Source organism: Macaca nemestrina, chromosome 10 (genome assembly GCF_043159975.1).
Source record: "Macaca nemestrina isolate mMacNem1 chromosome 10, mMacNem.hap1, whole genome shotgun sequence".
In the NCBI taxonomy this organism is placed as follows: Eukaryota; Metazoa; Chordata; class Mammalia; order Primates; family Cercopithecidae; genus Macaca; species Macaca nemestrina.
Window position 1 is genome coordinate 88,889,009 of NC_092134.1, and position 27,629 is coordinate 88,916,637.

At 33.9% G+C, this 27,629-nt stretch overlaps 1 protein-coding gene across 4 annotated transcripts in view; it reads left to right on the forward strand.

The window, feature by feature from the left end:
- Window positions 1-27,629, forward strand: part of LOC105470100 (neural EGFL like 2) — a 435,684-nt gene that overhangs the window by 190,306 nt on the left and 217,749 nt on the right. For all 4 annotated transcript variants that reach the window (XM_071071837.1, XM_071071835.1, XM_011721849.2 and 1 more), the window contains exon 11: window positions 26,751-26,842. In XM_071071837.1, coding sequence (XP_070927938.1) covers window positions 26,751-26,842 — 92 coding nt within the window. The remainder of the gene's footprint in view (window positions 1-26,750; window positions 26,843-27,629) is intronic.

Consider the following 27,629-nt stretch of genomic DNA (forward strand, 5'->3'; position numbering starts at 1 on the left):
AAAGAAGTAGGGATTCCTTGTCTATAAAGGTTAAAGGGTAGGCCTGGCGCGGTGGCTCACACCTGTAATCCTAGCACTTTGGGAGGCCGAGGTGGGCGGATCACGAGGTCAGGAGATCGAGACCATCCTGGCTAACACAGTGAAACCCTGTCTCTACCAAAAAAAAAAAAAATACAAAAAATTAGCCGGGCGTGGTAGCGGGCTCTTGTAGTCCCAGCTACTCAGGAGGCTGAGGCAGGAGAATGGCGTGAACCTGGGGGGCGGAGCTTGCAGGGAGCTGAGATCGCGCCACTGCACTCCAGCCTGGGCCACAGAGCGAGACTCCGTCTCAAAAAAGAAAGAAAAAAAAATTAAAGGGTAGAGAAAAATAATACTCTTACCAATGATTTAGAAAAGCAAACCTACTGTCAAAGCTCTGAAATTTTTTTGTTGTTGAATACATTTCAGACACAAAGAAATAGAAAGGAACACTTTTGTTTATATATTAGCCTGTATGAATACTAATGTTATTTATATTCTTAGATTACAGTGTTGACAAATGAGCACATCAATTTGAAGTTTCTGAAACAGGCTAATGTCACTTCTGATCTTTTGCAGGCACCAAGTGCTGCTAATTTACTCTGTCTACATTTTGTAGGGGATGTTTCTCCTCTGATGGAAAAAATCCTCATTTTACGGATGATATAACTGAGAGTCAGATAAGGGACAGTATGATGTATTGATTAAAAGCCTGGATTCTGATGCAAGACCACTTGCCTTTGAATCTTTCCATTACTAGTTTGGTTAGTCAAATGAATTTATCGGTAGAATCAGTTGACCGTTGAACGGTGTGGAGGTCAGGGACGCTGAACCCTGTGCAGTCAAAAATCCACGTATAAATTTGGACTCCCACCACATTTTTTTGACAGTCTAATGTTAACCAGACGTCTTATCGATAATGTAAACAGTTGATTAACACACATTTTGTATGCTATATGTATTATATACTGTATTCTTACGAATACAGCTTAAAGTAAGCTAAAGAAAAGAAAATGTTATTAAGAAAATCATAAGAATTAGAAAATGTATTTACTGTTTATTACATGGAAGTGGATTATCATAAAGGTCTCCTTTCTCATTGTCTTCAAATTTAGTAGGTTGAGGAGGAGGAAGAGGAGGAAGAATTGGTCTAGCTGTCCCAGGGGTTACAAAATGGAAAGAAAATTCGTGAATAAGGGGACCTGTATAGTTCAAACTCATGTTGTTCAAGGATCAACTGTACTTTGAAACTGTACTTTGAAACAGTGCCTGGTACATAGTAAGCTTCATATAAGTGTTAGCTATTATAATTGCTATATTTTTTTATTATGATATGACCTCTGGTGAATAAACAGATTACTCCTATCAGTAATGGATCAGTTTTATCTATTACCCGTGTGTTATTGCCATGACATATGCTGTGTTTCTGGTGTTCCATTTTGTAGCCTGCCCTGCCTCTCCCTAAAATTCAGAGGCACATGCAGAAAAATGGGACTTGTATGAATTTTAGACTTTCCTTTGGTATAGCAGAGGAGACCTGCATGCCAACTGGCAGAGAAGAAACAAAGTCCCAAACTAACATCCCCATTCTAGACTCTTTTTTTTTTTTGAGACAGAGTCTTGTTCTGTTGCCCAGGCTGGAGTGTGGTGGCATGGTCTCAGCTCACTGCAAGCTCTGCCTCCTGGATTCACACCATTCTCCTGCCTCAGCCTCCTGAATAGCTGAGACTACAGGCACCCGCCACCATGCCCGGCTAATTTTTGTATTTTTAGTAGAGATGGGGTTTCACCGTGTTAGCCAGGATGGTCTCTATCTCCTGACCTTGTGATCTGCCCGCCTTGGCCTCCCAAAGTGCTGGGATTACAGGCGTGAGCCACTGCGCCGGGACAACTCTTTTTTTTGTTTTGGCTCTTGAATTTATACTTTTTAACCGTATAGATACCTTTTTCCTTTTTTTTTTTTTTTTTTTTTTTTTTTTTTTGAGGCGTAGTCTCACTCTGTTGCCCAGGCAGGAGTGCAGTGACATAATCTTGGCTCACTGCAGCCTCTGCTTCCCAGTTCAAGGAATTCTCCTGCCTCAGTGTCCCGAGTAGCTGTGATTACAGGTGCCTGCCACCATGCCCAGCTAATTTTTGTATTTTTAGTAGAGATGAGGTTTCACCATGTTGACCAGGCTGGTCTCGAACTCTTGACCTCAAGTGATCCACTTACCTTGGCCTCCCAAATTGCTGTGACTACAGGCATGAGCCACTGTGCCTGGCTAAAACTATGTTTATTGATACTGAAATTTGAATTTTCTATAACATAATTTTATATCATAAAATACTCTTATTTTAATTTTTTCCAACCATTTTAAGATATGGAGCTATTCTTAGCTCCAAGACTGTACGAAACTGGGTAGTGGATAGATTTGGTTTCTGGGTCATAGTTTGTCAACCTCTGAGTCAATTCCCAGGGCCACTACAAGCTATTTTGACTAAAGAAATTCTAATCTACATATTTGTACATGTGCTAGAAACTTCACATTTCATACCATTTAGATGTATACATAGTATTTTTTTTTCTCTAAAACTGCTTTTGGAAAAATCCCACAGGCTCTTGCTTGTATTTTTCATTTTCTACCTTGGTTTGGTAGTAAAGGATACACACATACACACACAGGTATTATTGCAAATTATGGTAAGTGCAATATAGGAAAAGTCTAAGGTGCTATGAGAGGCAACCCTTGGGACTTACTTTACACTGGAATTCAAGAAGACTTTGTCTAAAAAAGTAACATTTAAAATCAGAAGGATGGATATGCAAAATATGTATGTGTGTGTATGGATATGTGTGAATGGCAGTGGAGGAAATCATTCTAGAAAGAGGGATAAAGCCTCAAAGCCATAAAGAGTTTGGACTTTAAATTCCAGTGTATCTGAATCTTTATAGTCCATGAGTGGGAGGTAGCACTTTTTTAAAATTAAAAATATAGATATATGTGGCCGGGCGCGGTGGCTCAAGCCTGTAATCTCAGCACTTTGGGAGGCCGAGGTGGGCGGATCACGAGGTCAGGAGATAGAGACCATCCTGGCTAACACGGTGAAACCCCGTCTCTACTAAAAAAAAAAAAAAAAAAATACAAAAAACTAGCCGGGCGAGGTGGCAGGCGCCTGTAGTCCCAGCTACTCGGGAGGCTGAGGCAGGAGAATGGCGTGAACCCGGGAGGCGGAGCTTGCAGTGAGCTGAGATCCGGCCACTGCACTCCAGCCTGGGCGACAGAGCGAGACTTGGTCTCAAAAAAAAAAAAAAAAAAAGAAAGAAAAATATAGAGATATATATACATTGCAAAATGATTCACTAATTCAGCTTATTAACCTATCACCTCACATATTTGCCTTTTTATGATCAGAAAACTTAGGATCTACTTTCTTCGCAAATTTCAAGTATACAATAATTACTATCGTCATCATGCTGTACATTAGATCTCCAGAACTTATTCATCATAAAACTGAAAGTTTGTATCCTTTAACCAACATCCTTTCATTCTTCTCCCTCCCCCTGACCACAGCCCATGGCAGCCATGGTTCTAGTCTTTGCTTCTATGAGTTTGACTTTTTTAGTTCCCATATATAAGTGAGACTATGCAGTATTTATCTTTCAGTGTCTGGCATATTTCACTTAGCATAATGTCCTCCAGGTTCATCCATCTTGTCTCAAACAGGATTTTCTTTTCTTTTTTTTTTTAAGCTAAATAATATTCCATTGTGTGTATGTAATCACATTTTAAAAATCCGATTATCTGTCAACAGACACTTAGGTTGTTACCATGTTTCTGTATCTTGGCTATTGTGAATATTGCTGCAGTGAACATAAGAGTGCATACCTCTTTGAGATATTTATTTCATATCCTTTGTTTATATATCTAGAAGTGGTATTGCTAGATCTATGTTCTGATTACACTTTTATTTATTGAGAAAACGCTTATGATGGAGGCACTTGGTTACTTGCTTGAGATATGAACATAATGATATAGTTCTTCTCTGTAAGTTTATAGTTACTGAGGGGCAGTAGACTACAATGTAATAGCTGAGTGCTGTGTTAGAGATATATTAAAGTGCTGTGGGTTCATAGAGCAGAGGAAACTTCCTTTGTTTTGGGAAATCAGGGAGGGCTTCTCAAAGGAGTCAGAGTAAATTAGAACTTCATTTGTTCTTTATGAAGTCTTCCTTGACAAGTACCAACTAGTTTCTATGACTTCCTTATTTAGTCTGTCATCAGCTGGTCTGTATGTTTGTCTTGTTAATCTGTAGTCTGTCATACATTTCTATTTTTTTTGCAGCCAACCTTTTGCCCTTTAGTTCTCATTTTTATCTGGGTTTTAATTAGATCATGAGGGCCTTAAGAACAAGAATTCTCTCTTGGTTGGATACCAGGGGAAGGTATGCAGAATGGAGAGGAAGGCTTAGTTTAATAATTAAATGACAATATGGAATTAATGAAGAGCAAAACCCATGTATAATGACCAATAAAAGGTAGAAGAATGATTCTCTGTGGGCCAATACTCATTTGATGATGCAGGTTGATCACAATTGTTGTGCAGCCATGTAACAATACTCTGAGAGCTGGACTCATGTATTTACCATGGGGGGTTTATTACAGAGCAATAAGAAGTATGTGGCAAAAACCAATTACAGAAAAAGAAATGATTTGGAATTAAAATAACACTAATAATATTCTTAGAGATTTTTTGCATGAAAAATGAGAAAGGAATTTGGGAGGAGCAGGCAAACAAATGAGAAATCTGCCTATTAAAGAGGCATAATTTTATCAACTAAGAACAAACAAGTGTTTTGTTTATTATTACAAATTATTGATTGTGAACTAAATGTGTGCGTGTTGAGACTGTCCCAATGATTACAATGGCCAATACTGCTTTATTCTGATCAATTATGCATGACCAAGAAAATGGTTATTTAGCAGCTAGACATGAGGGACTTACAGAAAAATAAAATACTTGAAAATTGAACATACTTCATGTTAATATGAGCAACTTCACTCTGAATATTAGAAAAGTATCAATTTTAATATAGTAAGTGGTATTTATTTTCAATTTTTACATAAGTTTTACAAAATAGAGAAATATTACCTATAAATGTTTTGATAAAATTTGAATATCTAAAAATAATCTTTTTATGTAACTACAGCACTAAAAATAAATCAGGACAGTAAATCAGATTAATGAGTAAACAAATGTGAGAATATTTACATTATGATAGTTGCAAAAATGCATACATTTATAAAATAAATTAGGACATTTCCTATTATTTTTAATAAAAATTAAATTTATGCTTGCATATATAGGTTTGAAGGCAGTATTACACTATGTATAATTTGTCTTTTAACTTCACTGAGGGAGACTAAGTTTAGGTCAGACATTTGCTGATTCTATAATTCTTATATAAAATTACTTTCAAATATTCTTTGTGAAATATTCACAGTATAATTATTGAATTTAAAGTTTAATTTACATAGTTACAACTAGGTGAATTGATTTCTAATAGTAGACATTTGGGGGTAACTTCTTTTCTGGTTTCTTTCAGTATATTGTTGAATTTTTCAGAGCCACATGTTAGCAAAGCCTGGCTTCATTAAGAAAGTACACATGGACAATTCTCATGTTTACTCATGATTTCTGTCTTTTATTTTTTTGCTTAAGCAAGGTTAATTATACATATACTTTATATTGGCCACTATTTAGTCTACTGTTATTTTATTATCTACTTTGCCCTTTAGAATGCTAGAATCTTAGTTTTTGCCTTGTAGTGTCTATGTAGCAGGGCCTTGGCAGGGCTCTAGAATATTTTTTAGCAACCCTTTAATAGAGTTACCCGATTTTTTTTTTAATGAAGAATTAACAGCTTGTTTTTAATTTTAATTGACTTACAGTTTTATTGCTTATTAACCTGAACTTTGAGTCTCTTAGTTGTCGACAATTAAGTGTTTATAGTCTTCTATTTTCAATTAATTAAAAAGGTGAAAATTAAGAATGGAATTTCCTATTTTGCATAATAGCTAAGTTATTTGAACCTCATTCTTCTAAAAGCAACTAACAAAGGAGGATAAAAATATTTTAAAAAATTCTTAAAATCATTTAGATGATAAAAATAGTAGCAAGGGATTCTCAGACCAAAACCAAGGAGAAACCCAGAAAAATAGAATACAGTGAAAAAAATCAGTGGAACTGCTTTTGCTATGAGGGTCTTTCTTCTTGAAAATTTCAGCTTTTCTTTTGATAAATTCATGGGGCAAAGGGGACAGAAAAAAAAGTGAAGAACCTATAGTAGGAGGAAGCATTCAACAGACCCTCATCACAATAAGCTGGAATTCCAAAACCGTGTACCTTCATGATGAGGGCAAGTTAGGAGTAAACAAGATGTTGCATGGATTTAAAGCCTAGGTTGCAGTTATCTCAGTTTTTCAGGGAGACTCAAGCCTTGGATTTCATTTACTTTTATGTATTAGGCTTTGGTGAAAGATAATAAACATCCTTCCTGGAGAAGTCTTTCTTTATCCCAGACCTCAAATTACTTTTAGAAATATGGTTTCTTTTTACTACTACTAGGCATCCAAGGAAACAAAACTATAGAATGAAAACTGGCAGAAACAACAGACAACAGAAACAGACTGCAAAAATGTCAAATTAGAATTAACCGACAGTTAATATAATACAAGTGAACTCATAAGTAAGATAAATCTGAGTATATCTTCTGGGAACAGGAAGACATAGGATCTAGACACAGTAAAGTGAACATTCAGAAAAATTGAAGACAAGAAAGTCTAAATCAGAGCCAAAGGCAATATTAACTTCAAAGGAATAATGAATAGACTAATCATACTAGCTTTTCAACAGTTGAAACCAGAAGAGAGTAGTTCTATCCCTTCCTCAATATATGGAAGGAAAATGGCTTCTGAGTATGAAATCTATGCTTAATAAGAATATCCTTCAATAATGAAATAAAGAAAAATATTCCTGAAAAGTAAAAATCTGAAAAAATGAGTTCTAAATAGTGAGTAAACCTAAATAAGTATTGATAGAATAAGATATAATTATCCTTATCCTCATAATCTTACAGAATTTAGAAAATGTATGGAAATTTAAAAATACAACAATAACATTATAGAAGGGGGAATAAAATATGTTAAAATATTTTAAGACACTTCTATTATCCCAAAGGACCCTAAAGTTATTGACTAAACTTAGTTTTTTATTATTTAAGAATAGAGTGTTAAATATCTAAACTGCTGAGTATAAGGGAAAATTGAATGAGCAAAAATGATGAATTCAAAATAAGTAAAAGCAGGGGGGACAAAAATAAACAGCATAAGCAGAAAAAGAGAAAGCACAAAATAAGATGGTTGATTTAAAAATTGAATATATTTATTGTTAAATTAAATATACATAGACTAAATAATTCAGTTTCAAAATAAGTATTTTTCAGTTTCAAAATAAATATTTCAAAATAAATATTTTGAAACTGGATTAATGAAACTCAGCTCTAAACTGTTTAAAAGATACCCATTTAGGAGATCGAGACGATCCTGGTTAACACAGTGAAACCCCATCTCTACTAAAAAATACGAAAAATTAGCCAGGTATGGTGGCGGGTGCTTGTACTTCCAGCTACTCGGAAGGCTGAGGCAGGAGAATGTGTGAACTCGGGAGACGGAGTTTGCAGTGAGCCCAGATCGTGCCACTGCACGCCAGCCTGGGTGACAGAGCAAGACTCTGTCTCAATAAATAAATAAATAAATAAATAAATAAATAAAAGATACCCATTTAAAATATAATAATACAGAAAGGTTAAAAGTGAGAGAGCAGTAAAATATAGACCATGCAAAAGAAAGCTATTTTTCCCTGATAAATCAAAGTAGATTTTAAGACAAAAAAAGGCATTACTAGAATTACTTAATAATGATAAAATTTTAAATTACTAGGAGGACCTAGCAATTTGAATTTGTATTTATCTAATAATATAGCCTCAAAATAGATTGAAGGAAATTGACAGAATTACAAGGAACAATAGACAAATACATAAAGTTGTAGTAATTGATAGACTGTGAGCACACAAAATAATTATTAGTCATACGGAGCACTTGAATGTGATTAAATGTCCAAACCTAATAAACATATTTAGACCATTATACCCTACTGTGCAGCTTGCATAAGCCTTTAAGCACCCATGGAATATTTATAAATACTGATTTTATACTATGCCATAAAGCTCATTTCAACAAATTTCCAGGAACTGAAATTATACAGAATATGCTGTATGACCACAATGCAATTAAACTAGAAATCAGTGGCAGTAGATGCTAAAACATTCCATACTATAATTCATTCAATTCCTTCCTTCTTTCCTTCCTCCCTTCCCTTCTTCCTTGCTTCCTTACTTGCTTTTCTTTCTTTTTTATTTTTGGATAAAGAACACATGGCATGAAATCTGCCCTCTTAATATAATTACAAGTGTACAATACCGTATTGTTAACTATATTACCTTCTTCTCCTCCTAGCCCCTGAAAACCACCATTCTGTTTTCTGCTTAGATGACTTTGACCCCTTTGCATACCTCATATTAATTGAGTTCATGCAGTATTTGTCCTGTTGTTACTGGCTTATTTCACTTAGCATAATGTTCTCAAGATTCATTCATGTAGTAGCATATGACATGATTTCCTTCATTTTAAAGGCTAAATAATATTTCATTGTATGTATATGCTACATTTTCTTTATCCATCCATCAGTGAACACTTAGGTTGTTTCCACCTCTTGGCTATTGCAAATGATGCTGCAGTGAACATGGGAGCACAAAAATCTCTTTGAGATTCTTATTTCAATTATGATGGAAAAATACCCACAAGTGGGATAGCTGGAGCATATGGTAGTTTTATTTTCAATTTTTTGAGGAACCTGTATACTGTTTTTCATAGAGGCTGCACATTTATATTCCCAGCAACAGTTTCCAGTTTCTCCACATCCTTGCCAACACTTGTTATTTTCCGTTTTTGTTTATATTTGTTTGTTTTTGATAATGACAATCCTAGCAGATGTGAGGTGATGTTGCATTGCAGTTTTGATTTGCATTTTTCTGATAATTAGTGATGTTAAGGATCTATTCATATACCTATTGGCCATTTATATCTCTTTTTTGGAGAAATGCCTATTCAAATCCTTTGCCCAGTTTTTAATTGGGTTATATGTTTTCCTGCTATTGAGTTGTGGGAATTCATTATATATTTTGAATAGTAACTCCTTGTCTGATACAATTTGCATATTTTCTCCCATTCCATAGGCTACCTTTCATTCTGTTGAGTGTTTCCTCTACTGTACAGAAGTTAATTAGTTCGTTGTAGTCCCATTTCTCTATTTTTGCTTTTGTTGTCTGGGCTTTGGTGTCATATCCAGAAAATTATTGCCAAGACAAATATTATGAAATTTTTTCTATTAGTTCATGTAGGAGTATCTTAGTTTCAGGACTTACATTTAAGTCTTTAATGCACTTTGAGTTGATTTTGTGCATGGTGTGAGATAGAGGTCTAATGTCATTTTTGTGTTTGATATTGTTTTCCCAACACAGCTTGTTGAAGAGACTGTCTTTTCCCCATTGTGTATTCTTAGCATTCTTGTTGGAGATTTGACTATATGTAAGTGAGTTGATTTCTGGGCTCTCTATTCTGTTTCATTATCTGTGTTTAATGCCAAAAAAACCATACTGTTTTATGTACTGTAGCTTTGTAATGTGTTTGAAAGTCAGGAAGTGTGAGACCTCCAACTTTGTTATTTCTCAATATTGTTTCAGCTATTTGGGGTCCTTTATGGCTCCATATGAATTTTAGCACTGTTTTTACTGTTTCTCTAAAATATAACATTGGGATTTTGATAGTGATTGCATTAAATCTGTAGATTGTTTTGGATAGTGCAAACATTTTGACAGTGTCTTCCAACCTGTAAACACAAACTGTCTTTTCATTTTTTAAAGTATTTTTAAATTTCTTTCAGCAGTTTCATAGTTTCTAGTGTACAAGTCTTTTGCCTCATTGTTTATGTTTAAGTATTTTATTATTGATGCTATTGTAAATGAGATTATTTACTTCTTTTTCATATTGTTCCTTATTAGAGTGTAGGCACACAACCGATTTTCATATGTTGATTTCATGTCCTACAAATTTGCTTTATTTGTTTAAGAGCTTTAACAGGTCTTTTGTGGAATCATTAGGGTTTTTCATGTAAGATAATGTCATCTGCCAACAAAGATAATTTTGCTTTTTCCTTTCTGATTTGGATGTCTTTTATTTCTTTTTCTTACCTAATTTCTCTCACTAGGAGTTCTAGTAATTGTTGAAGAAAAGTGCTAAAAGTGAACAAACTTGCTTTGTAACTATTCATAGAAGAGAAGCTTTTAGTTTATCACTGTTGAGTATAATGTTAGCTATGGGCTTTTCATGTATGGCTTTTATTATGTGGAAGTACATTTCTTCTATTTCTTGTTTGTTGGGTGTTTATTAATCATAATAGGATGTTGAATTCTGTCAAATGCTTTTTCTTTTTATATTAAAATGGTTATGTGATGTTATCCTTTGTTCTTTTAACATGGTGTGTCATATTGATCGATTTTCAGATGTTAAGCTATCCTCACACCCCAGGGATAAATACCACTTTATCATGGTGTATAATCCTTTAACTGTGCTGTTGAATTGAGTTTGATAGTATTTTGTTAAGGATTTTTGCATGTGTATTTCTCTGGGATACTGGCTTGTAGTGCTCTTTTCCTGCAGTGCTTTGTCTGGCTTTCATATCAGGGTAATATTGGCCTCATAAATAAGTTTGGAAGTGTTTCATTTTCTTCAACATTTTGGGAGGTGTTTGAGAAGGATTAGAATTAATTCTTCAAATATTTGGTAGAATTATCTGCTGAAGTCATCTTGTCCTGGGTTCTTCTTTGCTGAGAGATTTTTGATTACTGAATCAATCTCCTTACCAGTTATCTATCCATTCAAATGTTTTAGTTCTTTATGATTCTGTCTTAGTAGGTTGTAGTTTTTCTAAACTTTATCCATTTCTTCTAGGTTATTCAATTTACTGGTGTTATAATTATTAGAAGTAATGTCTTATGACCTTTTTATTCTGTGTATTGGTTGTAATGTTTCCTGTTTCATTTCTGATTTTACTTGAATCTTCCCTTTTTTCCTTTCTTTGTTAGTCTACCCAAAGATTTGTCAATTTTGTTGATCTTTTTAAAAAACAACCCTTATGTTAGTAGGTTTTTTTTTCTATTTTATGTTTTTGTCCTCTATTTCATTTTCTTTCTGCACTAATCTTTAATATTTTCTTCCTTCTGTTAACTTTGAAAATAGTTTGTTCTTTTTATAGTTCCTTGAGGTGTTTAGTTAGGTTCTTTGAGATCTTTCTATTTTTAAATGTGGGCATTTATCCCTCTAAACTTCCCATTTTTACTGCTTTTGCTGTGTTTCATCAGTTGTATTATGTATGTTTTTATTTTCTTTGTCTCAAGGTATTTTAACATTTCTTTTTTGATTTTTTAGTTGATCAATTTACTATTCAAGTGTGTTACTTAATTTCCATATATCTGTGAATTTTCTGGTTTTCCTAGTGCTACTGACTCCTAGTTTCATTCCATTGTGTTTAGAAAAGATACTGGTATCATTTCATCTTCTTAAGTTTGTTAAAACTTGTTTTATGATATAACATGGTCTATCCTGGAGAATGTTCTATATGTCCTTGAGAAGAATTTATATTCTGCTCCTGTTGTATGGAACATTCTATATATGTCTGTTAGATTCATTTAGTCTATAGTGTTTTTCAAGTCTTCTGTTTCCTTATTGTTTTTTTTTGCTTGGATCTTCTATTCATGATTAAAAGTAGGGAATTGAAATGTTCTACTATTCTTTTGTTACTATTTCTCCCTTCATGTCTATCAGTATGCATAGGTGCTCTGATATTGGGTATATTTATAATTGTCATATATTCATGGTATGTAAACCCTCTTGTCTTTATATAATTTCCTTATTTATCTCTTATGTGACAGTTATGAATTTAAAGTATATTTTGTGTCATAGAAGTATGATTACCCCTTCTTGCTTTTGGTTATCATTTGCATGAAATACATGTTTCAAACATTTCACTTGCAGCCCATTTATGTCATTAAATCTTAGGTAAGTCTTTTGTAGACAGCATACAATTAGATCTTGTTTTTTTTTTTTTAATTCATTCAGCTATTCTCTGTTTGACAGTTTAATCCATTTACTTTTAAAGTTTTTATTGATAGAGTAGGACTTACTATTGTCATTTTGTTAATTGTTTTCTGTTTGTCTTGTGGCTTCTTATCCTGTGTTTTCTCTTTTGTTGTCTTCCTCTGTGTTTCATTGATTTTTTTGTATGTGTGACATGCTTTTTTGTTGTTGTTGTTACCATGGGGCTGACATAAAATACAGCAATCTATTTTAAGTTGATAACAACTTAACTTTATTTCCATTCACCTTTTTACTCTGTTCCCCCCAAACTCTTTATCATTGATGTCACAAATTACCATTTTTAGGTGGCATGTCCATTAACACATTTTTAGTTGTTATTTTTATATTTTTATCTTTAAGTTACGTACCAGAATTTAGGGTGATATATACACCACTGTTGGAGTATTACAATATTCTTTATTTGTCTATATATTTACGTTTACCAGTTAACTTTATACTTTTATATACTTTTGTGTTGCTGTCTGGTAGTTTTTTCATTTCAACTTTGAGGACTCCTGTTATCATTTTTTGTAAGACAGGTTGAGTGGTGATAAATTTCATCAGCTTTTGTTACCTGGGAAAGTCTTTATTTTTTCTTAATTTTTGAAGGACAGTTTGGCTATGTATAGTATTCTTGGTTGGCAGATTTTTTCTTCCAACACTTTAAATACATCATTGTACTCTATTCTGCCTGCAATGGTTCCATTGATAATTCTGCTGATAGTCTGATGGAGGTTCCGTTGTACATGACCAGTCACTTTTCTCTTGCTTCTTTTGAAATTCTCTTTGTCTTTGACTTTTGACAGTTTGATTATAATGTGTCTTTGTGTAGCTTTGTTTACATTTAATCATGCTGAAGTTATTTTGGCTTCTTGAATGTAGATGTACATTTCCTTTCCCAGATTTGGGGAGTTTTCAGCTATTATTTCTTCAAACAAGCATTCTGCCTTTTTCTATCTTAGTCTTTTTGGATCCCCAAATGCATACATTGGCTCACTTCATGTTATCCCGTAAGTCCCTTAGGCTTTCTTTATTCTTTTTTATTTGTTTTACTCTTTGGTCCTCTGACTGCATTTCAGATGTGCTGTCTTTCAGTTTGCCGATTCTTCTGCTTAATCAAATCTACTGTTGAACTCCTCTAGTGGATTTTTCAATTCAGTTATTGTATTCTTACATTCTAAATATCTGTTTGGTCATTTAAAAAAATTACTGTCTATTGATGTTCCAACTTTGTTCGTGTATCAGTTTCCTGAGCTCATTGGGCAGCATTATGATCGTCATTTTGACTTCTTTTCAGGTAATCATATGCCTCTGTTTATTTAGGTCAGTGTCTGTGGGTTTATTTTTTATTTTTTTATTAGTATGAGCACACTTATAGGCATATAGTAGCCATTAAAGTAATAATTTTATGTGTGTGTGTGCGTGAGAGTATGAACGAGAACATTTCCACAGTATTCTTCTCTATAAATGTGGCAGAGGGGAAATTCATCTATATATATAATAGCATCACTGAAGACATGAAGGATTATGGGAAGCCTTTTTGCTTCTTATTTAATTCCAGAGGCATTTGGGGGTAATGTAACCAAATTTTCTTTTGATTATTTATTATTGTGAGAAGGTTAATTTTGGTGATAATTTAACTCTTAATTTACAGAGTTAATGTGTTTAACATTTTAACCTTGATGTTTCATTTAGCGTAGCTGTCAAAAACTTTTACTTAATTGACCCCAATGAGAAAAATTACCTGAAAAGAATAAAATATGATATTTTATTTTCATATGATACAAATATTTTCATCCCAAGGTACAAGTACAGGTGTATTTAATAAGGCTCAATCTCTAGTCCTACAATAAACGTGCATTTCACATGTTCTCTTTTTCTCTCTTCCTCTCTCTTTCTGCTTTTCTCTCTCATTCTGCCTCTCCATCTCCCTCTTCTTCTCCATTTTTTCCACTTCTGTTACTTTTATTACTCTTTTTGCAGTCATATTCATAAGCAAATTATTTAAAATTTAAGAAGCATCCAGAATAATTTTGGTCTGATTCTTATAGCAACCTGTGCATTACTGAGTGGGATCATCTAGGATTGAGATTTACAGTAAAACCTCCCTAAATTGACTAGTTGGGTGAGTCTACACCTGTAATCCTTAACACTGGTCAGACTTTAGAATCACCTGTATTCTCTTGAGAGATACTGATTGCCTAGGTCCCTCTCCTAGATATTTTGATGTAGTTGATTTGGGTTCCACACAGATATTTTCAACAATTTCCCTGTGTGCAATTTTTATGTGCAAGTCCAGTTGATAATTACTGATCTATAATCTTGCTACTCTAAGTATGATCATTGAATAAGCAGCATTAGTATCCCTTGGGACCTGGTTATATATGCAGAATTTCATGTCTCACTCTAGATCTACTGATCAGCATATACATTTAAATAAGATCTCCAGGTGATTTGAGAAACATTCATTGACAGTTTACATTGGCTCTGTTAAAAATTAAAAGAAATCAACTAAGTTTGAGGCTAAGTCTGTACACTTATGTTTTCAACCCTGTTTATGTAAGTTGTATTTATATAATAATTGTAATATTATTTAACTACTATAAATACATACAAATATATAAATTGATTAAATACAAATATGAAATGAAATAAAATTTGTTTTATACAAATTAAGTTGAATGATTCGGAAAAAGTTGATAAACTAAAATTACTAAAAAGTACTTTTTTCTCATTTTAATGTTAAATTTATTTTAAACACTATGAGTCTTTAACATAAAATGCAAGCATTTGAAAGCAAATGCAATCAAAATTTCCTTGATTATATTCAAGTTTAAGTATAGCACATCTAAACTCTACCTTTATGTCTAGTTAGAAAAACATTGGCAAATCAATGTATTTTAGGGTTTAGAATGAAATAAAGTTGAATGAGTCCAAATTCTAACCCATGGTTTTGAGGGTTAACTAACTAGAGATGTGGAGATTTGACTGGACTAGAAAGTGAAGCCCACTGTGTCACCCACTTTAGGCAACACAAACTTTTTTGGGTTTCAGTTAAAATATGTAACACAAAGATAGATAGATAGTATTTCTCACCTCATGAAGTTGCTTGAAGGAATAACAAAACTAAAAGAAATACATCCAGCAGAGTTCCTGATGATTTGTGTTCGTGCGGTAAAATATGTTTCCAGCTCTTTCTTCAGTAAGTGTATTTTTCTCCTTTGGAAATTTTATTTTAACTTTCTTAGTTTATAAGTGTGTTTTATGTGTGTATATCTACTGTTATTTTTAAAAATTATTTCTTGAAGGACTCTCTTGTCAATTACTTTTTACAGTAATAATTTTCACTGAATTAAAGTTTTAATAATATTTCTCAAAGTATTCATTGTTATGAATAATAGAATTTTAAAAAACTTTTTCTTAGGTTTGGGGGTACATGTGAAAATTTGTTACATAGGTAAACTTATGTCACTGATGTTTGTCGTACATATTATTTCATCACCCAGGTATTAAGCCCCGTACCCAATTGTTATCTTTTCTGCTCCTCTTCCTACTCCCACCCTCCCTCTTCAAATAGACCCCAGTGTCTGCTGTTTCCTTCTTTGTGTTCATAAGTTCTTATCATTTAGCTCCCACTTATAAGTGAAAACATGTGGTATTTGGTTTTCTGTTCCTGCATTAGTTTGCTAAGGATAATAGCCTCCAGCTCCATCCATGTTCCAACAACAGACATGATATTGTTTTTATGGCTGCATAGTGTTTCATGGTGCTTATGTACCACATTTTAAAAATCCAGTCTGTCATTGATGGGCATTTAGGTTAATCCATTTTTTTTTTTTTGCTATTGTGAATAGTGCTGCAATGAACATTCATGTGCATGTGTCTTTATGGTGGAAAGATTTATATTTGTCTGGGTATGTACCCAGTAATGGGATTGCTGGGCTAAATGGGAGTTCTGCTTTTAGTTTTTTGAGGAATCACCACACTGCTTTCCACAATAGTTGAACTAATTAACACTCCCACCAACCACGTATAAGTGTTTCCTTTTCTCTGCAACTTTGCCAGCAAATATTTTCTTTCATTCTGTAGGTTTTCTCTTTACTCTGTTCATAGTTTCTTTCACTGTGCAGAAACTCTTAAGTTTAATTAGATCCCACTTGTCAATTTTTGCTTTTGTTGCAATTGCTCTTGGTGTCTTTGTCATGAAATCTTCACCCATTCCTATGTCCAGAATGGTATTGCCCAGGTTGTCTTCCAGAGTTTTTATAGTTTTAGGTTTTGCATTTAAGTCTTTAATTCATCTTGAGTTCATTTGTGTACATGATGTAAGGAAGGAGTCCAGCTTCAATTTTCTGCATATGGCTAGCCAGTTATTCTAGCACCATTTATTTAATAGGGAGTTTTCTCTAACGCTTGTTTTTTTGTCAGCTTTGTGGAAGATCAGATAGTCGTAAATGCGCAGCCTTATTTCTGGGCTCTGTATTCTGTTCTATTGGTCTATGTCCTGTTTTTGTACCAGTACCATTGCTGTTTTGGTTATGGTAGACTTGTAGTATAGTTTGAAGTTGGGTATTGTGATGCCTCCAGCTTTTTTTTTTTTTTTTTTTTTTTTTTTTTTGCTTAGGATTGCCTTGTCTATTTAGGCTCTTTTTTGGTTCCATGTGAATTTTAAAGTAGTTTTTTTTTTTCTAGTTCTGTGAATAATATCATTGGTAGTTTAGTAGGAATACCACTGAATATGTCAACTGCTTTGGGCTATGTAGCCATTTTAATGATATTGATTCTTCCTGTCCATGAGCATGGGATGTTTTTCCATTTTTTTTTTTGTATCTTCTCTGATTTATTTGAGGAGTGCTTTGTAAGTCTCTTTGTAGAGATATTTCACTTCCCTGGGTAGCTGTATTCCTAGGTGTTTTATTCTTTTCGTGGCAATTGTGAATGGGATTGCCTTTCTGATTTGGCTGTCACTTTGGTTCTTGTTGGGTGTATAAGAATACTTGTGATTTTTGTACACTGATTTTGTATCCTGCAAATTTCAACTTTTATTATGGATTAAAGGGTACATATGCAGGTGTATTATATGGTTAAATTGTATGATGCTGAGGCTTGAGGTCCAAATGATTCCATCACCCAGGCAGCAACATAGCACCCAACAGGTGGTTCTTTAGGCAACATCCTGCTCCCTTTCTCCCCCATCTAGTGATTCCCAGTGACTATTGTTCTTACTTTAACATCCATGTGTATTCAGTGTTTAGCTCCCACTTATCAGTAAGAACATGTGTTTTTTGCTTTTCTGTTCTCATGTTAGGGTGTCTAGGATGATGGCCTCTAGCTGTGTCTAAGTTGCTGCAAAGGGCATGATTTCATTCTTTTTTATGGCTGCATGGTATTCCATGGTGTATATATACACCATATTTTCTTTATCCACTTCCTTGTTGATTGGCACTTAGGTTGATTCCATGTCCTTGCTATCGTGAATAGTGCTGCAGTGAACATACAGGTGCATATGTCTTTCTGATAGAATGAATTATTTTCCTTGGGTATATATATCCAGTAGTGGGATTGCTGGGTTGAATGGTAGTTGTACTTTTAAGTTCTTTGAAAACTCTACAAACGGCTTTCCATAGTGGCTAAACTGATTTGCATTCTCATCAACAGTGTATAAGAGTTCCCTTAAAAAAGGTACTCTGAAATTACATGTCAGTAAAACAACTATAAATGTGGATGAAAACAGGGTATTGAAATTATTTCTCTTCAGACTGCTGGGCAAGTATCTATCTTATTACCTTAAAAAAAAACCCAATCAAAATGAAACTTTTACTGGAAATTCTGGGCAACACATTAAAAGGTTTACTTATATAATCAAGACTACAATAAAGCACAATCAAGGAATCCACACTAAAATGTTCAACATCAAAACATGGTTGAATGAGTGTGAATTTGTGTGTTTAAAATGTTTAAGGTACACATTTATTGTCATATATGATTTCTCAGTTTAACTGATTGTTTTCAAACAGTGGGCCAAATCCCATCAGAGAATATAGGATAAAAAGGATTCTACTGAATATATCTGTGACTGTCTCTATTCAAATGTTAATTTTATTTTTTCTCTTTTATTTCCCCTTTCTCTGAATAATAAAATAGTTGTCAACTTAGGTCTACCTGGACAGCTCTAAAATATTAAAAGACCCAAGTCCTACCCTCAGAATTTTTTAATTGGTCTGGCATGCAGATAGGGCATTGAGTTTTAAATGTTCTTCAGGTGATTTTAATACACATCTGTGGTTGAGATCCATCAGCCTACTAGTTTGGGAGTATAGGTAAAACCAACTTATAATAAATCACTTCCAGGTAATATAGGTTTCGAGACTGGATGTTCATTGGGATCCTGGGACAAAGTATATTATTGTGATTATTATTCTATTTTTGAATGTATTATGAGTACTCTTTTCCTGATTTAAATCATACTAAATCATTTCACCCTCGGTGCTCATTTTCAAACACTCCTCTGTGTGAAGCATTTCCAGTTCCACCCTTGTAAGACTGTGCTCTTCTCTGAGTTATATTTAGTTACCTATGCATGTGCCCATCATTTCCCACATTAGGCTGAATGCTCCTTGAAGGCAGGGAAGATGACCTTCTACTACAGTGCTTCAGTGTCAATAAATGTTTCTTAGGTCAGGTGTGGTGGCTCACACCTCTAATCCCAGCACTTTGGGAGGTCAAGGTTGAAGGATGACTTGAGGTCAGGACTTCAAGACCAGCCTGGGCAACATAATGAGACCCTGTCTCTACAAAAAATTAAAAAATTAGTGGGACATGCTGGCGCGTGCCTGTAGTCCCAACTGCTCAGGAGGCTGAGGTGGATTGCTTGACCCTGGGAGGTTGAGGTTGCAGTTCATCGTGCCACAGCACTCCAACCTGGGCAATAAAGTGAGACCCTGTCTCAGAAAAGAAAAAAAAAAAAGTTTCTTATTTTCACCAGGTGTTACCATTCTTGCTCTAAGTCTTTATGAAATTGTTTTGGTTCTCCTGTTTATCATTTTGTTGCTTACTGCGTTTCCTTCTCCTAGTCCATCTCAAGTATGCTTTCAAATTTTTCCATCCTCAGTTGCTGCTTCTGCTCTCTCTTCCCTCCTCTTTCTGCCATCCCTTCCACTTGTCTTACTCTACACAGAGCTTGCTCCCTTTAACCTTGTGCTTGTTCTCTTCTCTTGGCCCACATTCTTTGCATAATGGAGTTATTAATATAGCTCTCATGAAACTGCATTGAAAAATGTCCTCCTAATAGAGCTACCCCTCAACAGTTTCCTCCTTTGTTTTACCTGCATGCCAGAAACTGTTCTAAAAGAGCAAAATCACTTTTTCAATGTTTATTACTTGTAATCTCTTAGTTGAGCACTAATATTTGGTGTATAAGGAAAAGAATCATGCTTTGCAGTTCACACAACATTTTATGTTCAATATCTTCAACACTCTAACATCAAAACAACATGTGTCTAAATGGTGCCAGGCATTTTGAAAAAAAAAAATTACACAAAGTTAAGCCAAAGACAAGATGTTCCTGTATTGATCAAATTCACTGGGTTGGTGGTAAGAAAAGATGCACAGAAGGACTGTCATATGGATTCTAGTTCTAACTTTGAAAGTGACAATATGCAAACTTTTCCTTATTATATTATACATTATATTTCTTTGTCTACTGGTAACGAAACCTGTTTCTTCATGTGTGTCCATGTTCTGTCACTTTAATAGTATTTAAGTATTGACACAAATACTGTATTTTCCTCTAAATCTTTACCTCCAGTCATTCAATTTATTTTTCATATTGTCAGAGGACTAAATGAATTGATTATATTGTCGTTCTAATAGACTGTTCTATGTTACATGAGCCAGGATCAAGAACAAGACTAGTGACAGAAAAGCAGCTAATTTAAAAGAATTTCAGAATATTTTTAGATTGCCATTTAAATTGGTAAAGTTAGAGTCAAAAATGCTGAATCTCTGCTTACAAGAATAGCGCGTGCTTTTTTGCTATTAACTTCTAAACATTCATTTTTTGTTTTCTCAGCATATACATTCTCTAACCTAAAGGCTGATCTGGACAGGGTGCTTGAATTTTTGCTCTTGTTCTATTCTGGGAGGTACTTTTATCCTTCTTTGCCTCCTAACCCCTCACTACTGCTAAATTTATAGTATTTCAGGGCCTGTTCTCTTTTTGGAAGAATAAGCTACTGACCTAAATTAAGGCCCCCTAGGGGAAGCACTCTTTGGTCCTTTAGAAGCCCAAGGACATGATGTATATAAAACAGAAAAGGGAGGTTGCACAACTACTATCAAGGTCTCATTTCTTAAACTCTAATATTAGTTTGGCAAACAACTAAATTCCCAAACAATTAATGAGATTAGATAATCATGTCTAATTCATGAATTTGTGAATTTTTTAAGCACTCTGAACTTCTAATCATTTTAAATAGCATTGACTCACAAAAACTGGTTTTATATTGGGAAAGAAGAAAGTTTTGTCATCCAATTGTCCAAGGAGACTTTCCTTGAGCATGCTAATTTGCATTATTCATGTTAGTAAGTTACTGCTATGACAGTAACCAGCTGCTTTCTTACTGCTCCCAGTTCACAAGTTTCAGATGTGCTCCAGTTGAAGGTAAGCTGTCATTTTACAGAAAGGGCAGACTCTTTCTGTAAGACACAGGCTATAGAATCTTTATTATAAGATGCAAACTCCACAGGTGAGACCAAATGTAAAGGGAAAAATGAAGTTTAGAGAGGTTCAGTTCACTTATTTTTAGATTTCTTTATCAAATAGGAAGCTAGAAGAGAATTTACCAAAAAATTTAACAAACCTTGAGAATATATTATGCCGGGCCCATGCTGGGTGCTGAATAAAATCCAAAGACAAGTAAGACACTGTCTCTGTCCTGAAATAAGGAAGATGAAAAAGTGTACAACTCACTAGAGAAAAGGAAGAAACATGTGTTCAGTGCTATAATAAAGATTTAAGCATTGTAGAGAAGAGAGATTACTTTGTATCAGTTAGTGCTCAAGACTTTTATTACGACCATATTGTTAAGAATTAACTCCAAGTGAGTCCAGATTACAAAAGAAGATTGTGGGCTGGATAAATGCAGCATAGCTGATTGGAGCCTATTAAGAATATTACAACACTTTTAAATTTTTTGTTTGACTTTGCAGAATCTTAGCCTGCCTCATGAATGCATTTATTGTACATTCTTTTAAAAATGTATAATAAAAATACAGATATACATAATTATAGTTAATGAGTTATTTTCTCATCCAACAGCTTTGATTTGTATATTGCTAACAAAATATTGGCTCAGAATGAAGTAATTGCTATTATACATTTTTGAGAAGTCTCTCAAAGGGAATCAAAATTTCAAAGCATACTATTGGAAAGCTACTACTATATAAAAGTCTATCCTTAACAGACAACCAATCCAAAGATCATTGATATTTGGTGTTTTGAAAAAGAATTTTAAAGAAACTCTATGTCCCATGACTCACTTAAGTTAATTACACTGACTTTCTTTTTGGTATTTATAACTTTTAATTTTGTAATGAATTGTTTTTAAAGGTATTGATACCAATTGGGAAGTTTAAAGTAGATGCATGTATTTTCAATCAAGTAATAAGAGGAAAAAAGCTAAAGATGTAGTGAGGAAATGTTTAGAAGTAAAATATGATGCCCTTTTGCTTATATATTCTGAAATGTTTTTAGATGGGTTTAGATCATTCTTTCCACAATGGTTTGCTGAAGTTCATTTAAATCTCATTAGAGAAACCTGCAGTTGCCATCTCTGCATTAAGGACCAGTAAATCAAGATTTTAATGTGTAACTTAGAATTTTCAGCGTTTTACTGGCTTCTTTCACTTATCCATTTTTCAATCTGTGTTATAAATTACCTTTCACTTTTTAACAACTGATGACTTCTAAATTTGTCTGTAGCATCTGTTGGCTCCTATTTGCTGTTAATTGTTTTCATGTTGTTGAAATGGAGGAAAATGAAGGAAAATAATTTTTATTAATTGCTTTCTTGGATTCTCTGATAATTATGACGCTAGTGACTATCCAATTTGCAATGTTTAAGATAGCCTTGGTAGAACAAATACATCAAGTGTTACATTGTCCTATTGAATTTCTACAAGTTGTTGTTAATGTCTCCACTTATGACTGAATAGACTATGTGCAGGAAAGCTCTATGTGACGTAAATCACATAGACCCTGGTGTGAATACACTCCCTCGAGTTATGCTAACAGCAGCACCTACTAGAGTCAGAGGAAATGTGTATTTCACATTGTTTAATATTAATAACTAATGAGTAGCTGTGGTTCTATGGGTTAGTATGATTTCAAAATGGTATAGCTTCCTAGTCTACAAAGTGATAAGCCTGTATGAATAAATTAAGTACATCTCCCTAGAAGTTTTATATCTTAAAGTATATACACATAACATATTAAATCTATCACTCAGCATAGACTTTTGAAAACATGGCCTAATTGAAACAGTTCTGCTTTAAGCTAGTAAGTGATTTGAGGTGTAGAAATCCAAAGTTACATCACAAAGAACTAAATGTGGTAGTCACACTCACTCACATACACACAAGCCACACAACAAAACTAGGGAAGAAGTGAAGCCTCTGGCTATAAACATGTGCATGCAATTAACATGGTTAAAAGGAGCAGAAAATACAGTAAAAAATGATTATTCCTTTATTGTTTTATTGAAGAAGTGAATTTTCTTACTTTATACTCCACTGGGGAGAGGTTAGAAGGCAGATACTTTTCAGTTAGAGAATTCCAGGGATGGTCATGTAGTCATTGTTGTAGCCAGTGATTATTGTTATCTCTGAGAATTTGCACCTGATACCTACACGGGTTGGCCTTGGTTAAAATTAGGGCATAGGCCCGATCTGTTTCCCTCCTCTGTTTACACACTTGATTTTCCCAGAGCTCAGTTCCCTCATTTTACCCTCTGGCTGCCTATAAACCTCATTTTGATAATCTCAAGGAGGGACTACATTTTTAAAATATCTATTTTCTTTTTCAGACTTTTGTGTTCCGTTCTCTCATGCCCTTCTGAGCAAGCTGTCTTGGTAAACTAGACCTCTTAATGGCATATAGTGAATTAATGTAACAGACATTTGTTCTTGTTATTTTTCCTGTTCCTGGGCACCCGACACTCCCTTTTCCATTCTTTGTCCTCTGTCCCCCAGGAGCCTGACTTCTGCAGCCTGCATCACTCTGGTCTCCTTGCCAGCTAGTTTCAAGTAGCATTCACCAATGGGAGACACTGGCAGGAAATTGGAAGGCAGGAGGAGGAGAGAAGGTTGGCTATATTTCTTTCCTGCACCAAGCTATGTCTCTGGCAGTAGTTGTGCTCTCTGATTATAGATTTCACAAGGCATCCTCTCCTCCATAATTCTGGCTTACACTGGACTGTAGTAAAACCATTTTCTTCCCTTGTTCCTTAGCCCTAGGGTAATGATGACCCCTTGCTTTTACCACAATATGGATCCTTCAGCAGCCCTTGTTTGTTTTCTTAATCTTAATCCAGCTATCCCTTCTTGGAAGTGCTTTCGGGTTCCTGAGTTTCCATATAACTTATGGATTATTTAATCATAGAATTGCAGTTTGGCTTCTCTTAGAGTTAGTTGTGTATGAGTCTGTCTGCCCTACTAAATAGTGAGGCACGAAGCACATTAAATTTGTCTTTGAATTCCAGTACCTAGGAGAGTATCTAACATGTAATAGGAGCTCAGTACATATTTGTTAAATGTATGAATAGGTTAACATGACTGTTATTCCCTCAGTCTTCTCTTAGAAAACTCCTAGAGCCATTCTAATGGCACTTTTACGATTCCTTGCAGTGTTTTTAGGAATCATTATATCTTTGTTTGAATTTCTTCACATTTCTCCTCTAAAGAGTCTAGGAAAGAAATATCCTGCTAATATTACTGAATATTCCATGTCAATGTTAGACTTATGGAGAATTACAGCAACTGATCAAAAAAGAAGTGAGATAAAAATCACTCACTTTGGGTTCTCCCTAAGCCAACTTCATCCTGCTTGTGCTCATTGCTTGAAAGAGAAGTAAGCAATTGTGACCTCATTCATTTATGTATTTTTTCCCTCCCTGCCAAGCTCCATTTGGTGCCCTATTGTCCCACAAGTTGCCTATTTGAGTCTTTTGAATTAAGAGTTTAGAGCAGAAGGCCCATCTGCTCTATGTGAATATTAAATTATCAAAAGACTTTGTATAAGGAGAATTTACCCTTGTGTTTTTTTAGCCATGTTCCCTTCCCCCCTCTGTGTAAGAAAGATTTAGAGCACCATTGTTTTTCTTCCACATACGCTTGGACTTGAATTGGCTATAGTTATCAACTCATATAATACAATAGGCTTAGAAACCTTTGATTGGCAGGTACTGAATAGATGTAAGAAAGGTTTTATTTATTCTCATTATCTTATAAAATATAGTACTTTATATATATATCTCCCTGACCTCTAATTTTTAGGATTTTTTTTTTTGTTTTCTTGAAGCTCAGTAACCTCAACCAAGACCTAGCATGTTGCATGTTTAATTATGTTGAGGTTACTGAGTTTCATGAAAACAAAAAAAATCCTAAAAATTAGATGTCAGAGAGATATATTTTGCGATCAATCATATTAGGTAAATGCACATACCATTATAATTCATAATATAATAGATAGAATGCAACTGACAGATCTATAGTGTCATTTTGAATATTCACGAGTGAGGCTATTTTAGCCAGATGTTAAGTCATATGATTAGTGCAAGTAAATTTTATTCTTTGCTAGCAAGCTCTAAAAAGTTCAAAATCAATTGGCTAGGAGATACGCATTATGTAGTCAAATTTGTTAATAAATGCTATGTAAGGAGATGAATTGAAGGATGACATTTTTAAAACTGTGCATGTTTCCATTATTTAAATGTGCAACTTTAAAATAGTTTCTCAAGGAAAGTGAGAGTCAGGTTATATTTTGGGTCTTAATATTTCTACAACAATATATTGATATTATTAAGAGAATAGACCAGGCATGGTGGCTCATGCCTGTAATCCCAGCACTTTGGGAGGCTTAGGCAGAAGGACCACTTAAGGATAGGAGTTCGAGACCATCCTGGGCAACACAGCAAGACCCTGTCTCTAAAAGAAAAAAATAAATAATGAAATTAAAAAATAAAAGTATGTCTAATTTCTTTCTTCTTTATTATTGGGAAGTTGATACTTTTAAAGGTAATAGGGATATATGAATTGCAAAGAGTGAAAGAATTTCTCATAATTCACACAGTGGAATTAAAAGAAAATGTACACATTCACTTTATAGAATTTGTATAGTTAAAATAAAAAATTGGATTTAGTAAATATGGGAAACAAATTGCCGGAGTCTATCAGTTGATCACTTCCACTGGTCTTTGAAACAATTATCTTGGGGTAGATCTAGATGTAATGGGGATCTGAAGCATCTACAATATTGGGTGTCCTTTCAAAGATAAACAATACAAAATTATGAAAGGAGAACTTAGTTCAGCATCTTACAAGGAGCCTAAGCCAGAGAAGGACCCTGAAAATTAGGCGTCATTAGCTTTAGGGTAAATCTGTTTCGCCTTACGTGATGAGTCAATGTAGGTAATAAGAAATACTTCAAAACAAGGAAATGATTTCTGTTGGCTAAATGTTTGTGTGAATTGTAAATATTTTGCAAGCTTTAGAAAAAGATTATTTGATACTCTATGCAATTTTTATGGATTAAAAACATATTTTTCCATGCAATCTAAGGTTACATTTTAAAATTTCACTTAATTGTGATGGAAGCAAGGCAGGTTTAGATGAAGACCTCTCAACGTCCTAGATGGGGTGCCCTAACCCATACCTACTTATAAATAAAATAACACTAAACCATAAAACCTAAAACTTACATGGATGTGCTGAAATGAATATAGCTTCTTTCTATTATAATGTTCTATTTTAAAATTATGTAATGGTATATAAAACAAAAACTTTTCTCATATTGTTCCCTGAGTCTCATATTACCCCTGATTTATTGCCACCCTAAGTGCCTACTTAATATGCCCTAAGTGGGACGTCATCTATCAGGCAAGTAATTGACTTTAAGTCTGCTTCTTGGCAGTACTTTTTCAGAGTCTAATTCAGACATGTCATTGCCCTTTATCTTTTTTGTATCTTATTTTACTCTCTCAACTTAATTTGCATGACACTAAGTTTTACATGTGCCTTGCAGTAGATTGAATTGAGGTTTCTGGTTATTCAAACATGTTGAAAAAAGGTGTAAAACATGTGGAATGCTGTTACAAGATGATCTGATCCCTTCTAAGCTGTTTTTCCCAATAAAATAAATACATATGTATTTTTTACTCCAAAGCGATATGCCAATTTCAAGGACGAACCTACTTTGAAGGAGAAAGAAGTACAGTCTATTCCTCTTCTGGAGTATGTGTTCTCTATGAGTGCAAGGTAAGAAGACTATTCATGGGTCTTTCAAAATTGTTTCTATTTATAAACACAATAAAAGTTTCTCGACTAGCTCAACCTTGAAATACATTTTTGAAATTCTAATGCAAAGAGAAAATTCAAAATATTAATTATAGTTTGAATGTGAAGAAATTCTCGTTTTTAAACATGTAAATTAGTGGTTGAAAAATAATTTTTCCAATAAATGAAAATGCTATTTTGTCAAATTAAAGCTTTATGAAGTTGTCTTATATTTTCCAAATTCAAATAAGCTCCTTATTTGCTATTGGGAGGAAAATGTAGGTGAAGTTAGACTTAGCTTTTTGTCACTCATGATTTTGTACCATGTGAGAAATATTGCTCAGTTCAATTAAAAACAAAACAAAAACCTGCCTAACTAAAATTAACTGTTGGATGGAGTTGAGACTGATATTCATCTAATTCCCTTTGGAAGGAATGTTTTAAATTAGTTAAAGGGGAATTCCTTACAAATTTACTTGCCAAGCTTTCTGAAGCAAATGCAATTCATTTGAACTTTTGCCCCTCGACCTACTAATTGAAAAACTAAATATGTTTCACAACACTTTTCATGTTTGTCTTTTGTAAATTATAGTGTTATATTTCTTGACCCTAATATTACATTTCAGTCCTTATTCTATATGAAGGAAACTGTCTATATATAAAATTTCTGCTTTAGGGCTTCATTTTTATTTGATAGTTAATTTTCCTCTTTAAATGCCTCCTATACATGGTTTGGGAAATGATTTAATAGGTATAAATTATGTAGAAA